This window comes from Galeopterus variegatus, unplaced genomic scaffold (genome assembly GCF_000696425.1).
Source record: "Galeopterus variegatus unplaced genomic scaffold, G_variegatus-3.0.2 Scaffold482, whole genome shotgun sequence".
Taxonomy (NCBI): domain Eukaryota; kingdom Metazoa; phylum Chordata; class Mammalia; order Dermoptera; family Cynocephalidae; genus Galeopterus; species Galeopterus variegatus.
Window position 1 is genome coordinate 411,976 of NW_007726593.1, and position 15,335 is coordinate 427,310.

Below are 15,335 nucleotides of genomic sequence, written 5' to 3' on the forward strand. Positions count from 1 at the left end.
TAGAAATTCAAATACATATTCCACCACCTCCCTTTGACACTTAAAACCACATTTCTTTGTTTTAAAACACCAATAATTAATGTGTTACATTTTTATTAGACCAATATATTATTACACTTTCCCAAAATAGCTGTTTTTGTGTGTATGTTTGTACATGCATGTACCTGTGTGTGCATGTGTGTGTATACATATATACATACACTTGGTGTGTATATTTGTGTGTGCAAACATTTGTATATATACACATGTGCATATACTTTGTGTGTGTATCCTTTACACATTTGGTTTATATCATCTTTGACTAATTTCTGAAGACAATTACTACCAAAATTTTGGCTGCTAGCTGAGCCCTGTTTAGAATAGCATTGATAATAGGAATTATTCTCCTCTGTTCAAGATTTGGAGAAAAGGAGTCTCTTTATATCCTTAAAACCTTTGAGTATGCCTTCAGTCATCTTATGTGTACATTTTTTTGAAACCTCCAATGCATTTTGTCTATGTGAGAAATAGCTGTTTCATTGTGCTGTGTACCAGTAAGCTAACAAGACTGAATTATGCATTGCTTTAGCATTTTCTACATTTATGTTTAACCAAAATTTTGACCACAGATTCTGGACATCATTCTGAGGCACAGAGAGAAATTTAATAGTCCAGTGATTCCTACCATTCTTTAGATTTAGAGGCTATGATAATGGAAACTGAATTTCTGGCTATAGCAGTAGCAGATGGCAGTCCCAACGGTCAGGTTGAAAGGCCATTTAAGGAACTCACTTTTGCATGGAAATCTGTGAGTAGCATACATGTGGATCTTCTTCCCAGTTCACTTGCACTAAGTTATCTAAATCTCTAAATACTTAAAGAATTACCAGAAGAAAATTAAAAATAATATTTTACCCAGATATTTATGGTGCTTGTTCCAAGTCATGTTTACTTACTGCTGCACATAAAAATGCACATTGATCTTCCTTTGACATGTTTGTCGCTATTTCATGATAAAGGTGACGTTAGCAATATTTGTATGCACTGAATATTTTTTGTCTTTGTTTTAGAATAGAAAATATGTTTTGGTTGTTTCTCTGCTTATTTAATAAACAACAAGATTTGTGTTCAGTGACCATGTGGTTTCTGTATTTCCTGTAGAAAATGCTTGACTACCTCAAGGAGAAGAAGGATGTGGGTTTCTTCCAGAGCCTGGCGGGCCTGATGCAGTCGTGTAGGTGAGTCTGTCGGGTCTACTCAGTGCTTGTGTTTTTCAAGGTATTTGTTTTTACATTGCTTATAATAACTATATAAAGAAGAAGCTTAGTGATTAAAGCACTTTTAAGTGGGACGATATTCAGTGTCTTGTTTTCTGTCTTGTTTTTAGAGTGTTAGTAATGTCTTAATTATAAACTTACTTAATGTTAATAGTGTCTTAAAATAGTTTTCCCTGAGCTTAAATAGGGACCTTGGAGGATTAAGACGTATTCTGCATACTTGAAAATGAGTAGTGTATGATATTTAGAAAGAGAAAAAAAAAGAAAATTTTATTCAGTTTTACCTGGAAGCTTGTAGGGAATTTCTCATTTTTAAAATTTCCATTGTTTACAGAATTTAAAATCATTCAGACAGACTAAGGAACCTGACACACATACTTAATGTAATAAGCTATTCCAACTGCAAAAACATGTTTATTGTGATTATGTTTCTACATGTCTGCTAACTTCGTAATGCACTTTCCAAGCTGAAATCTGTGAGTGCCGTATGTTTGACTTTCACATGGGTCATTTCAGGGTAGGGCCTGGGGAGAGGCTAGTTGGCTACAAGGAAAATACGGTTGATGAGCTTTAGATTGGGACATGTTTTCAGTGAATGTTAACGTTTGCTTCACATTTCAAGATAAGCGGTGTGTAGACATTGAATGAAGAAAATTTTCTCTTAGTCTTCTAAATGTCCTTCTTCTTGTTGTCATAGTGTCCTTGACCTAAATGCATTTGAGCGACAGAACAAAGCTGAAGGACTTGGCATGGTGACAGAGGAAGGATCAGGTATTAATCATTTACATTAAAAGGATCACCTGTCTCCCTTCTTCCCTGAAACGAGTTCATTATCAATCACCTTTTCATGCAGAGAGATACAAGGTTATTTTAAAATTGGTAAAATGCTTACATGACTCACTTGAAAGTTCATGGGTGCTTCCACAGGTCACACCCAAAAACCAACCTTCCAAGTCAGTCGTTATCTCCTTTTAGTCCTGGCCCTACTTTGTCGGCCTTTTTCCTAGTTGGGTTTTTAATAAGGGATAAATTACCTGTGAAATCACAAAGCACATGGATGAACCAAATTAAAGAATGTTTGACTTTCTGTGGCCACATTAGCAAGTGGTCAGGCTGTCAGATTCTTCCATCTCCTTAGGATAGTCGTGCTCTTAGGTCCTCAGTCTACCACTCTTCCTTCCTTTCAGCACCGCTATCTTTCTCTACATATTCACACATCTCTGCAAGTCCAGACTGTTTGATGAAAGAAATTAGAGAGTAATTTTTGTGCTTAAATAATTCTGATCACTTTTTTTATATGTGCACATACATGATTTGTGTGGTAATTGGGTTTTTCTCTCTCTAAATACGAGGGTACTTCAAAAAGTTTGTGGAAAAGTAGAATTGAAATATAATATAAATCTTTCCTCAAACTCTTTAAAGTACCCTCGTAGATGCAAGTGTAAACCAAAAAGTTTGGCCTGCAATACATTTAAAGCAGAAATAGCCATTGAGACCTGTTCATTTTTGCAGTATTTAGGAAAAAATTATCTTCAATATCTTTTGTTTTGATTTGTTTTTATTCTTTTATGTTTTATTTTTAAACTAGTTTTAGTGACACCCCCATATGTTTATCTGTTTTTGTTTGCTTGGTCTGGTTTGGATTTGCCATCTTGTCACTGTATTAGTTTGGGAACGTTACTTTTATTCCACTATTTGACTAATCATGTTTCAAAAAATAGATTTCTTCCTATCTGCCATTTGTAGTCTTTGCTTGCCTTTCTGAAATATTTTAGAATTTTTTTTACTGTAATCTCTGTATTTCTATATATTTTTGTTCTCACAAATAGGAAATATTTGATCTCAATTTTTTCTTATTGTGTATTAAAGGTTATCATACACATTGTGACACTGCTAGTACTATGTGGCTCCTGTGATATTTTATTCTCTGCTTGACATTTGAATGTATAGGTCCAATCATCAAATATGTCATATGGTTACTTATTTGTGTTAGCTGCCTTCAAGAAAACCACCAGCAGCACTCTAAACTTACTTAAGTTTTCTGGCCTGAGGATCCCATTTGGAGAACTTGGAGCCACCAGAAAGATCGGGGCACATTACCTGCCTGACTCTTGGAAGTCCTAGGCATTTTCTAGCTGTAAAATGCCTAGAGGTGAATGAATTTTCTGTCGAAAGTCTGACCTCCCTGTCTTAGAATTAAAAATCAATTTCATTTTCCCCTGTAGTTATTCCCTAATGTTCCAGAGCCTCAGAACAGAATTCCATTAATCATTCTTAGTCACTGTCAATGTCAGCTTTCACAAAGAAATAGCAGCCACAAAGTTTATCTTACATAGCCTCCTAGCCTTCATCAGCCAGATGTGGATTGGAATAACGTCTTTATGCCCCAATTATTTATATCTCTCAATGTGAGATTGGTTTAATTTGTGTATTTTTTTTCAACACACACAAAAATAGTTGCCCAAACTTATTAACACCTTTTGTATTTTCTTGCAAACAGCAAAACAAAATCAAAATCTCAACTTCTTTCTTTTTCCTCATTTCCTTTCCTTTCGACTACTGTAAATGTCCCATCCTCTCTTCCTCAGTGATCACTCATGAGCGGGGTAATTATTAAAAATGAACTGCCTTTTGTTTATTTGCTCTTTTATTTCTTGCTAGCTTTGTGTACAGATTTGATAGTGATCTTTTTTGTGAATTTTTTTCATTCACAGCTTGTTTTAACATGTAGATTATTTAATTTCCATCGTTACGCATTCTGTTCTTTTTAAATTTTATATAGCTAGCTTTCATCTTTTTTCTTCTTTCTATGAGGATGTGCAGTTATTAATATATTAGATATGGAGGGCAACAAGCATTTAACTTACGTTTTTGGATTTGCTTTGCTATGTTTCTTTCATTTAAAAAAATTTTCTGGTGGTCCCAGCGTCTGCAATTGTTGTGTAAATGAATGAGTCATGGAATGTGTGCTCTGGTCTCCCTGTGCTGTTTCTGTCCTGAATGTGCTGTGGCTTTATGGCTGCACTGACTGGTGCACAGGAAATCATTGGCAGATCCAGGCATACACGACCAGCTGAGTCTCTGCCCGGCCAGCATGCCCTGCCAGTGCCTTCCAAGTACTGGGAAGTCTACAGAGTTTTTCTGTATTCCTTTGAAAATATCACAGATCAAAAATCTTTTAGCATTAACACTAATTTTCACTTTCGAGATCAAATTCCAAGAGCAGTAAAACGGTAGCAAATATTTACTCTTCAAACTAGTATAATAACAAAGACAGCATATTAAAAAAATTTCTCTTACAAGGCCGTTGTTTTCTTTAGGATTCTACAAAAGTTAAGAAAAGCTCAGACCCTGGTAAGAGAAGGAAAAATCAGTTATCTCTCTTGGAAGGTATTAGAAAAGGCTAAAAACCCTACAGATGCCATTGCTTCAGAATTTGGGACTCGGCATAGGTTTAGTGCTGAGAAAATAAACTGCTAGATGTAAATCTTCTCCATACTAATCCTCTGTCTTTATTAGGCAAATCTCTTCCTGTTGATGATAATAAGACCATAGATTACATAGCCATGGAAAATGTATAGACTTAAACACATGATCTTTTTGATAGCCACAACCCTCCAGTGAGGTAGCTATTTCTTCAGTTTAATAGATGAGGAGACTGAGGACCAGAAAGGTAACTAGAGCTGTCTACAGTCACACAGCTGAGTAGCAGGGCCAAGACGGAAATGCAGGCATTCTGCCTGCCACTGTTTGACGTACAGATTGCACAAGCCAAGTCACTTCCCTCCCATCTTTTTGTATTGTTTGGGGGCTTATTTTGTGTATAGCAATAGCTTAAGTAGTATTTTTTGCTCCTTATCGGTGTGTGCCCCCTTCCAGGACGCCAGTCTGTTGCCAGTTTTTGCACTTATTGCTAATGCTTCAAAATGATTTTTGAACTTTTTATAGTTACAAACACTATTCCTAATCTGGTATTGAGATACCATTAGGAACTATGTGTTTCTTTAAGGTTTATAAATAAAGACTTCAGACTGATCATTTATGTTCTTTTTTCTACTGCCATTATCATGTAAGTTTGCCCTGTGTCCCTATCCCTCCTTACGAAATTTCCCCATTTCTACAAAAGCCAGAACTTCCCACTTGTTCAAAAAAAAAGTTCTTTCTTCAGCAAATGTGTTTGGTAGATTTGTGATGTGCTCAGTGTTGTCCTCTGTATACTTTTTAATCATGTGTGTTTTATTGATATAATGATGTTCAAAAACAAAAAACCTATATGAATATTTAAAATTTCATTTCATCCTTGGATTTTAATTTACTTTTTTCTCAGAACCATTTAACCTCATTACCAAATCATTGAGCTTGAAAGTGCAATTTTTAGGCTTTCATAACTGTTCTTGGAATATAGCAGAAGATAGTGCATTTTATTTTTGGTCATTGTGCGGTGGTTCTAGAGTTTACAAGCAAGATAGAATTTAGAAGATGATCTGATTCCTTGTAAATTATTTGCTTTTTTAGAAATCTTATCTAAAACACTACCAGTTAACCTTCCCCAAATTTCCATCTGTGTCTGATAATATGTTGCACTGAGGTTCTTAGTGATGTATTTACAGTGACCTCATCAAATTTATGTGAAGTAACAGAAATTAATATTTAATTGATTAAGCAAAAGGATTAAGCTAATCTTTAAGTATTGGCTTCCCTAACTTTTTGTTACTGTTTTTATTGCCAAATTATCTATTGGCTATCTGTCACCCAATCTCTTCAAAATACTTTCACAGGAGTAGTTAAGTTGTGCCGACATCATTCTGCCGTTCCTGTGGGTAAACTTTCTCTTCAGGGAAGGCTTGTAACGTTGGTTCGTGGCACCAAATACATTTTCTTAGCATCCTTGTGCAATTTTTAGACTTTGAAGCACTCGCTTAAATTTGAGTGGCTCTTATGTGCTAGATGGTGTCCTAGGCATTAGAGATAATTTAGGAGCACTGTATTAGGTAGACAGACTTGTAAACAAATAACTTCAGAACAATGCTGTACATGCATGAGCAAACTTGGTGGAAGTGCTTAGCTGCCTGGGTGTGGGGGGGAGGAAGTATCACGACAGAAGTGACACGTGGCCCAAAGCAGGAGTCTCCCTGGAGGGGAAGGAAGGTGAAGTCATTCCAGTGCAAGGGAACAGAGTAACATAAAGTTTAAGGTATGAAATGCAGTGGAGGACAGTGACCAGCCTGGTGTAGTTGAAGGGACATGATGAGCTAGAGGGTGGGAAGACAATTTGTGGGAGACCATGAAAGATGACCTTCTCTGTCCTACCAAGAATTTGTACTTTTTTTCCTGAGGTCATGGACAGCCACTAAACAAGTCACACTCAAGAGATACTATGTGTAGTGTTAAATGATCCACCTGGAATTACGTTCCTGACAACCATTGCTCAAGCAACGCTTCTGGTAGAATACGTTAACTTTAAAGTGCACAGCTTTCTCATTTCTCAGTAGTGCTGCTCTATTAGATAGGATTGAGTCCTCCAAAGATAGTGATCAGCAATTTTTCCTTCAGGGCAATGGGAGAGCTCTGAGATGTTTCTAGCGATACATTGTAGGGAATTAGTCAGAGTAGATTTTTCATAGTTACAGTTTAAAGAATCCGCCTGTTTATCAGGGGAGTATTGTCATTGGATTGGTGCTTTTAAAAAATGACTCATAGGCAACATTGTGTAAGAGGGTATCACAGTCTCAAGGCAAGGAGATCAGTTGGATGTTGAGGGATGGAATGAATGAAGGACACTTAGGATTTCAACAGGAGTGATGACAGCTGAGAGGTGTAGGCTCTGGCTATAGAAGAAACAATCTGCAAATCACATCTGAAAGCAAAAGGATTTTTTTTCCCCTCCACAGCTACTTCAATTTGTTTAAGTAACAGAATGTGCTTTAATTCTATTATCCTTGGACATACCTAATTTATTTCACATAGTGATTGTTTTTGTTGTTCTGGGATCTGAAATAGGAATGCATTATATAAACTGGTGTCAGGTTGTTAACAAAATTTAAGTAAATGCCCTCAGTGGAATTTATAGATTGTCATATCCACACCTACTGAAATTTTATATTTCAGAAATTTAAATAATTTGACCTGTGGCTTCACAGCATTGAAACTTTACATTTATTCCTTTTGTACTTTGCAGATTTCAAAGCACTTTTACTTGTTCGAACCAATTTGATTCTCCCAATAGCCCCATGAGATAAGGTGATCAGGAATTCGTTAATCCCCATATCGAAATGATGAAACTAAGGTTTAGAAAGGTGAATTGACTTTCCTGAAGTCAAACATCTAGAAATGGTTTTTCTTGGGTTCTAAAATTGATGAGAACAAGTACCAGTTCACAACTTAAATAACATACAATAATCCTTAGTCAAAGATTTTGTTAGTTATTGATGTTAACTTACAAAGTTTAAAAACTGTGGCACACTGGATTCAGAAAGACCATATAATATTGAAATTATCTGTTTACTGCCTGTCTCTTCCATTAGACTATGAACTTCTTCAGGTTAGAAACTGTGTTCACCTCACAAGCTGCCTGGCATAGAGGAGGCCCTTTGTGAATGTTTATTGAAGTTCACTGGAATCATACCCTTTACCAGTTAATAGCTGTGTGACATCAGTTGAGTTATTTAATTTATCAGTTGTTTACTGAATCACAAAATGAGATTACATTTGCTTAATTTATAGTATTATTATAAACATGAAATGAATGACAACATAATATATGTAGCACAATGTCTAGCACATTGTAGTCACTAACTAAATGTTAACTGTAAATCCATTTAAAAATTTTTTTTCCTTGTTAGTTGGATTGTAATATAATTAAAGCAGTCATTTAAGCTACTTAGGCAGTGATGTTAAAATTACCCACATGGAGTAAAATACCTGACTTTTCACTATTTAAAAATATTTTCAGCCTTAATTCTTTAGTTTTGCCATTATGCAAAATAGATATTCACATGCTCAAAAGATCAGAAATCAGAATGATTTCCTCCCTGCCAGTGGGGTGCTTCCAAGTCACATTTAACAGTAGATTGTAGGGAACCCTTTGCTGTGACCAGTCTCACGTTCCATGCTGCTCACCCTTTACCTTTGCATCCTAAGTGATGTTGACATGACGAGTCTTCACAGTATGGGAGTGTTAGTCTTTTGGAGTCTATTTATCCTAATTCAATTCAATTATCTTTAAATACACACTATGTAGTCTTTTTACTTCATTAGACTTTATTAATTTATTAAAAAGTATTGAAATTATTAACCTTAATTATTAATAGTTATTAACAAATTAAGATTTGTCTGGAGAAGAGGTTGAGAACTTCAAGCTATGTTCATGGACATTCTAAGTAACCATTAGACACACACACACAAAGTTGTGTTACTGAACTTAAGCAGACACTTGCATACTTTTCTATTAATTGGATAAACCAGTTGTGAGCCCAGCGGTGGCCTTTAAGTGTGTGTTACCTTTATTAGATCGCCAAAATAGGATTTACTGTTCCCTCCTAGCTTGAATAAATAAGATCTACCTACTATTACTCCCAAGCAAGAATATAAAATTTTGAGAACATTGATGCATTAAAATTAAGATGGCTTTTAGAAAATATAAACACAGTTAATAAATATACTCAAATAATTATAATTGTCATCTAGGAATGTTGTTTCTATCTTTATTTAGTGTTATTGCCACTTCTCTTAATATATTAACCTTTTCACAATTTATAAAAATTATCACGGATTATGAAGAGCCAGTGACACAGATAGTGAATGTATTATCCTCATTTTATAGATGAGAAAATTAAGCTGCAAAGAACAAACTCCTCATCGGCAACAAAATTGAAACAACTCTGTCTTTATTACAGTATTAGAAATCTTAATCCCTTTATAAAATGAAACCAAAGGAAGCCCTTCGCAATATTTATATTGAGCCCTCATGCAGCTGTTACAAATATTTTTAAAATATAAGAGCACTTTCAACTAAATGTCACTCCATTTTGTTATTTGTTATGAATCTTAGCTTCCATCTTAACAATGGAATTTTTTTTTTTGCATACATCACAAAATAGACTGTTGATCCTGTACCTTCTGCAGACATAAAGCCATCACCATCTCTTACTGTGCCCCTTACTCGCAGCATGGGCCATGGCAGCATTTTAATGAGGTAGTAACGTATTCATGAAGCAATAGTGCCCCAGTTGATACCTGGTGTCAACTGATGGGGAAGGAAGGTCTGACCAGTCCCCATCCCCTCCGTCTTCCTGATCCCCATTGCTCTGCTATGTGCAGTGAGTCCTTACCTATGAGAATTTACATGTGTTTTGGTATACAGTCAAGAAAATACTGTGCATGCCAGCAATAAATAAAACCTCATGCTGTCAGTCATTATGCATTGTGCGGAGCATTTTTAGATACACAGTTAGACTATGACATTTATTTCCGTATTAACTTCTCTGAATACTTTATAGCAAGGGCTTCTCATTTCACAGTGATTATATGAATGTTGGAAGTATGTACATGGTTTATTGATTTGATTTTCTGAAAAAAGAAACACTGTAGATGGGCTCACAGCAAGGAATCAATAAATCTATATAATCAACTCATAATATTTTGATTTAATTATCCTTTTAAAAGACTCTTCTGATTAAAATGGTTCTTGAAAATGAAATCTAAGTATAATCAATGAAGAGCTTAGTTCATTTTTTAGCCTAAACTGTTCCCCTTTCCTTCCTGTCCTATCATGAACTTGAATACCGAGGAATGGACTTATCAGCCATGTATGGAGATTCAAAACCGTGTGTCTTTAACTCGGTGATTTTAGCGTGGTCACCAAATACCATACCTTGCGGGCTAACAGGGAAATGAGTACAGTGATTTTATGTACTTTTTTTTAATGTTTATATTAGTTTTCAAAATGGTTTTGCTTCCTAACCCTACCATTATATGAAGCCTCTCACTTTGAAAGTCACAGACTGCGGACTGGTAAGTCCATCGGCTCTCTGTCATTATGATCACCCATGATTTTAGTTAAAGTAAACACATGATCATTTTATAGTTTTCTTTCTTGGCCCAAAGTATTTATAGTCTGTGAAAAGTTATTTTTTTTTTTTAAATACATAAGTACATCCATTCGCTGGCTAAACAACATTTTTTCGTCATTTTGCTTTCTAAGCAAATTTAGATTCTGGAACAGGCACTCATAATGTTGAAATTTTTTTTTCACTGACACTTTGTGTTTTTAAAATCAACTTTCATTTGTGTAGTGCTGTTCTGTGTTTGTTTCTTTCCTTGTGTTTTCACTTTCAAAGTAACTTGTGATCGAGATACACGTAAATTAAAACACAGGTAAACTATCTGAGCTCTTTTCTGAGGCTTCATCTTGGCCCTACAAATATTTTTAGTTTTGATACGCAGAGTAACTTCTGTGACTCGGGGTGCCCATCTTTTCACCTTTCTTTGTTAGGTTTAGTTTAGCCCTCACAGCACGAGCCGCCAAAGTCTTTCCTTAGTTTTGATATTTAGAGTTAAGTTTGTGTACTTCCTGTGGAAGTGATGCTACAACCAATCACGTCTCTGTGCTAGATTTCTTTTCTCTGTTTTGTTTAGTCCGTAGACAAGCAGATGAGAGAGGTAATTAAAACAAGTTAATAATATTTTCTAGCGATTTACAGTTTTCGCTCAAATCCTTTAATTATTCTTTAGTAAAAGAAGTTCTTGGCCGTATCTTATGGATACATGGAATGCTTTGCATTGAATCATCTGGTCATGCTCTAGGAACAAAACAAATCTAACTTTGACATTTGTAAGACGTGCAGAGAGCATTTCTATCCACATTTTTCTAAAAAGAAAGAAAAAAGAAAAGCTTAAACCTTCAGGTGGTTTGTAAAATGTTGCCAAACCCATGCTGCTACTTTTAACAGAGAAGTCTGAGTTTTAAGATTGAAGTCTGAGTTTTAAGATTGACGTGTTCTTTTCTTACAAAGAAAAAGTACATCTATCTGCCAAGCGCATGATCTTATGAGCTTCATAGGGAAGCGGCTATGACTTGTGGCTGTTTGGGGTTCAGAACAGTGCCAGCTCAACATGCGGGCTGTGTGGAGGCGGGAGAGAAAGGGAGGGACAGGCCAAGTGGCCGATAACATCTGACCCTCTGGCCTTCCCGCAGGAGAAAAGGTTCTGCAGGACGACGAGTTCACCTGTGACCTCTTCCGATTCCTGCAACTACTTTGTGAGGGACACAGCTCAGGTGTGTGAGCTCGCAGACGATCTGGTGGTACCAAGGAATAAATGTTTTGAAGCCACTAATTATTAGAACCTATTAGTTCTAATCGTGCATCATCTCTTGAGTCAACAAATAGTCCTTGAGCATTGTACTGGGTGCATCGGGCTCTGTGGCATTTTGTAAATGGCTGTGCTGCTTTTAAAGTCGTTGGGCACCTGTTTCACTTGATTCTTATCAATGGTTCTTATGTTAGAGAAGACAGGTGATAGGTGAAAAAGATATAGATTAGATAGATATCGATAGAGTAACATAGAGCCTTATTTCTTTTGTACCACTTCTCTTTATCTTGGGAGTATACACTCCATTGTATTACTTAACTTAGTGTATCTCCATTAGGTGTTTATGTATCTTGCTCTCTCCAGGCTTGTAGATTCGTGAAGGCAGAACTCTGTCTTAGTTTTATATTTGTTTCCCCAGCACAGAGCACAGTACTGAGGAACAAATAATTTTATTACTGTATCCTCAGAGATATAGTAATCTTTTCAGTCGTTCACGTGACCAGAACTCTAGAACTGGGAATAAGAAAAAAGGTATTAGCAACATCTTAAGCTAAAATGGAATATTGATATTCTGTGAAACACCGAGATATGTTTTGTGGGTGATTGTTCACTTTTTATGGAAAATATAAATTATTTCATATCAAAACGATCAGATAAAACACTATCCTTTAGCCACAATGATTTTGCTGTAGACAACATTGTTCACATGTGGAGTTATTCAACTAACTCAACTCATTTTAAACTTCTGAGTAAGTTTTAAAAATATTTTTGGATCTTATTTAGATTTTCAAAATTATCTGAGAACTCAAACTGGCAATAATACAACTGTCAACATAATCATCTCTACTGTAGACTATCTGCTGAGAGTTCAGGTATGTTGCCTTACATATTAATAACAAATTAAAAGGTTGGTCGGTTAAAATAATATGGCAAGGCTATTAAGTTGACATGTTTTAATGTGCTTTCTTTTGTGGTTAGAATTTTTTGTCTTTCAGCAAGTCTTAGAGCGAAACTGCCACTGTTGCCTTTGCCTTGATCCTGGTTCCGATTTTGCTCATTGTTTTCTTCCTATACGTGGAGATTTCTTCCCTCTGTTTTTTAGCTTGATCATATTTTAATTCCTTTTTATTTTGTAAAGCACTTTTATACTCTGCTCCTTCCTCTAAAGTTTATAGATAAATTGGGGAAGAATATTTGAAACATTCCTAGGAATAGGAAAGAAAGGCTTTCCAACTATCACCAAACAAATTTCATAGCCTAAGGTTAGTTCTTTTCAGCTGTCCTAATGTTTGCATTAATTTTTAAATTCAGCTTAACATCCCATGGCTTAAAAATCTCTCTGTTATCATAGTCATATTTGACATGTTAATCAAACTGAATCTTGAAGGCATATGCTTCTTAAATGAGAGCCCTATACAGCTTTTATTTTCCACATTTTATTTATAAGAGAAGCCAGGTACAGTATGTCAATAACAGCACATCCAAACTTTCATTTTTTTCATTAATCTTTGAGTATGTAAAAGCACAATTTTTTTTTTTTTACTTAAATCTTAGTGGGAAAAAAAAGTTCATTTTGAAACAAATACATCAATAGATGTTACTGAAAACATATTTGTGATTTTTAAAATCATGTCTCAAAACCCAGATGTAGTACCTATGCTGAACTAAATCGTATTATTCATTTAGCCCACTAAAGTTCCTTAAAAATGTAAGTTATTGTTGAAAACATCCCATTGAGAAAGATTGATCTTGTTTAGTGTTTGTTTTTTAATTGTTGATAGTATTTATAAGCAGTGCAACCAGTTTCCTTAGGGGCAGCTACAAAAGCAAGGATCATAGAGTTCCCCCTGATGAATGTTACTGGCTTTGTTGGAGAAAAAGGAGGCCAGGTGTCTGTAACCCAAAAAGTAATGTTCCATGATTTGTCTAATTTCTGTGCTCATATAGTAAGCATCTAACTTTGCTCGGTAGGTAAATATGCATTAGTCTTATGAATTCTTATGTTTGTAAAGTTCACGGTAATCTGGCACAGATAGTTTTCTGCTTCTTGTCAGCTCTGCAGTTATTTATATATAGGGTGAGGCTGCCATATTGTTTGTTTAGGAAAATCATTGAGAATGGTATTTCTTCACAGATATTTTTGTTTGCTTTCATATCGAGTATTTAAAATACTTTTATATTATAGAGTCCAAGAGTGGACAGGTCAGTGATAACTTGAGAATGTGCTTAATAATGTCCTGTCTATTTTCCAGGAATCAATCAGTGATTTCTATTGGTATTACTCTGGGAAAGATGTTATTGATGAGCAGGGACAGCGGAATTTCTCCAAAGCTATTCAAGTAGCAAAACAAGTCTTTAACACTCTTACAGAGTATATTCAGGTAAACATTTACACATTTCTGCTCTTCTAAGAAAGAAAAGCGAAAAAGAGTCAGCTGGTTAGCATTGAATTCCGTAGAAACATGTGGTATGTCTAAAGCATTTTCTTACCATCTTCCACATGTCCTCTTGACCCCTTTTACAGTTTCTTAGCCAGTAATCACAATCAAATACTAGGTTGAGATGTGAATTTATACAGAATGAAATTGCTTAACTCTTGGGCAGATTGAGGTATCATTAACTCCTTAGAGACATGAATCAGGATGTTGGCTTGTATCTCCAAGGCCTGGTATGTATATTAAGCACTCAATAAATATCAAGGAAGGGAGAGAGCGAGAGAGCGAGGGAGGGAGGGAGGGACAAAGTACAGAACATTAAGTCACTCTTTATAGTACGTATTATGGTAAAGATGGGGAAGAATTTTCATAGAAACTTAATAAAAAAAGAAAATAGTGTTTACCACTATTTGCGTGTGTGTATGTGTGTGTGTTATAGGTAAAATTCCAAATACCATAGAGAATATACCTTTTTGTTTTTTTAACAGGGGTTTGTTTTATATTCTCCTTAGGCTGAACTAGTCTTAGCCTCAGACTTTTTAAAGATTTTATGATTTTTTTCAACCAGCAAAACTGCTATTTCCTAGCAGACCAGTCAGTCCTCTTTCCTTTCTGTCTTTCGTCTCAATGGCCAGTGTTACCCTGAATCAATCTGGCACTGTGTTTGGTGCACCCCGTGCTGAGGCTAGAACAGGAGGAAGAAATTCGTGGTTTGCTTTGTTAGACTAAATATAATCTTGAGGGTGGAGGGAAAAAACTTAAGAAAGGATAAAACAGATTGTATCCCCAGAGCCTGGCACAGTTATAGGTGTTTGAGTGAATGAGTGACTCATGGCTGTTTGAAGCCACCCAAGGCTAAGTGCCCTAGAGATAGGATGACCTCCCAGCTCATTCTCTCCTCCGCATTCAGTGCCTTGGAAACATCTCACATGTTTGTATTATTTTCTCCCTGGGTGAGGAAGAGGATCCTTATTTCAGCATTTCAAGATGGAAAAGTCACACTTGATAGTTCTAATAAAAGTTCCTTAAAATCGAATAGTAGGGGCCGGCCCAGTGGCACACTGGATAGTGCGCCGCTTGGGAAGCGCGGCGGTGCTCCCGCCCGAGGGTTCGGATCCCACATACAGACCGGTTCCCGCTCACTGGCTGAGCGAGGCGCGGGAGCAACACCGAGGGTTCCGATCCCGTTGCCGGTCCCCGGTCCGGTACGGGGGCAACACTGAGGGTTGCGATCCGTTGCCAGACACGGAAAAAGACAAAAAGACAAAAAAAAAAAAAACAAAAAAAACCAAAAAAAAAAAAAAAAAGGCCAGGGAAGATAAGAAAAGAGAAT

At 36.0% G+C, this 15,335-nt stretch overlaps 1 protein-coding gene across 3 annotated transcripts in view; it reads left to right on the forward strand.

Moving 5' to 3' along the window:
- RYR2 (ryanodine receptor 2 (cardiac)) overlaps positions 1–15,335 on the forward strand; it is a 204,261-nt gene that overhangs the window by 142,258 nt on the left and 46,668 nt on the right. For all 3 annotated transcript variants that reach the window (XM_008569233.1, XM_008569234.1, XM_008569235.1), the window contains 6 exons: positions 1,141–1,217; positions 1,954–2,027; positions 10,236–10,268; positions 11,452–11,532; positions 12,351–12,439; positions 13,820–13,948. In XM_008569233.1, the coding sequence (XP_008567455.1) occupies positions 1,141–1,217; positions 1,954–2,027; positions 10,236–10,268; positions 11,452–11,532; positions 12,351–12,439; positions 13,820–13,948 (483 nt within the window). The remainder of the gene's footprint in view (positions 1–1,140; positions 1,218–1,953; positions 2,028–10,235; positions 10,269–11,451; positions 11,533–12,350; positions 12,440–13,819; positions 13,949–15,335) is intronic.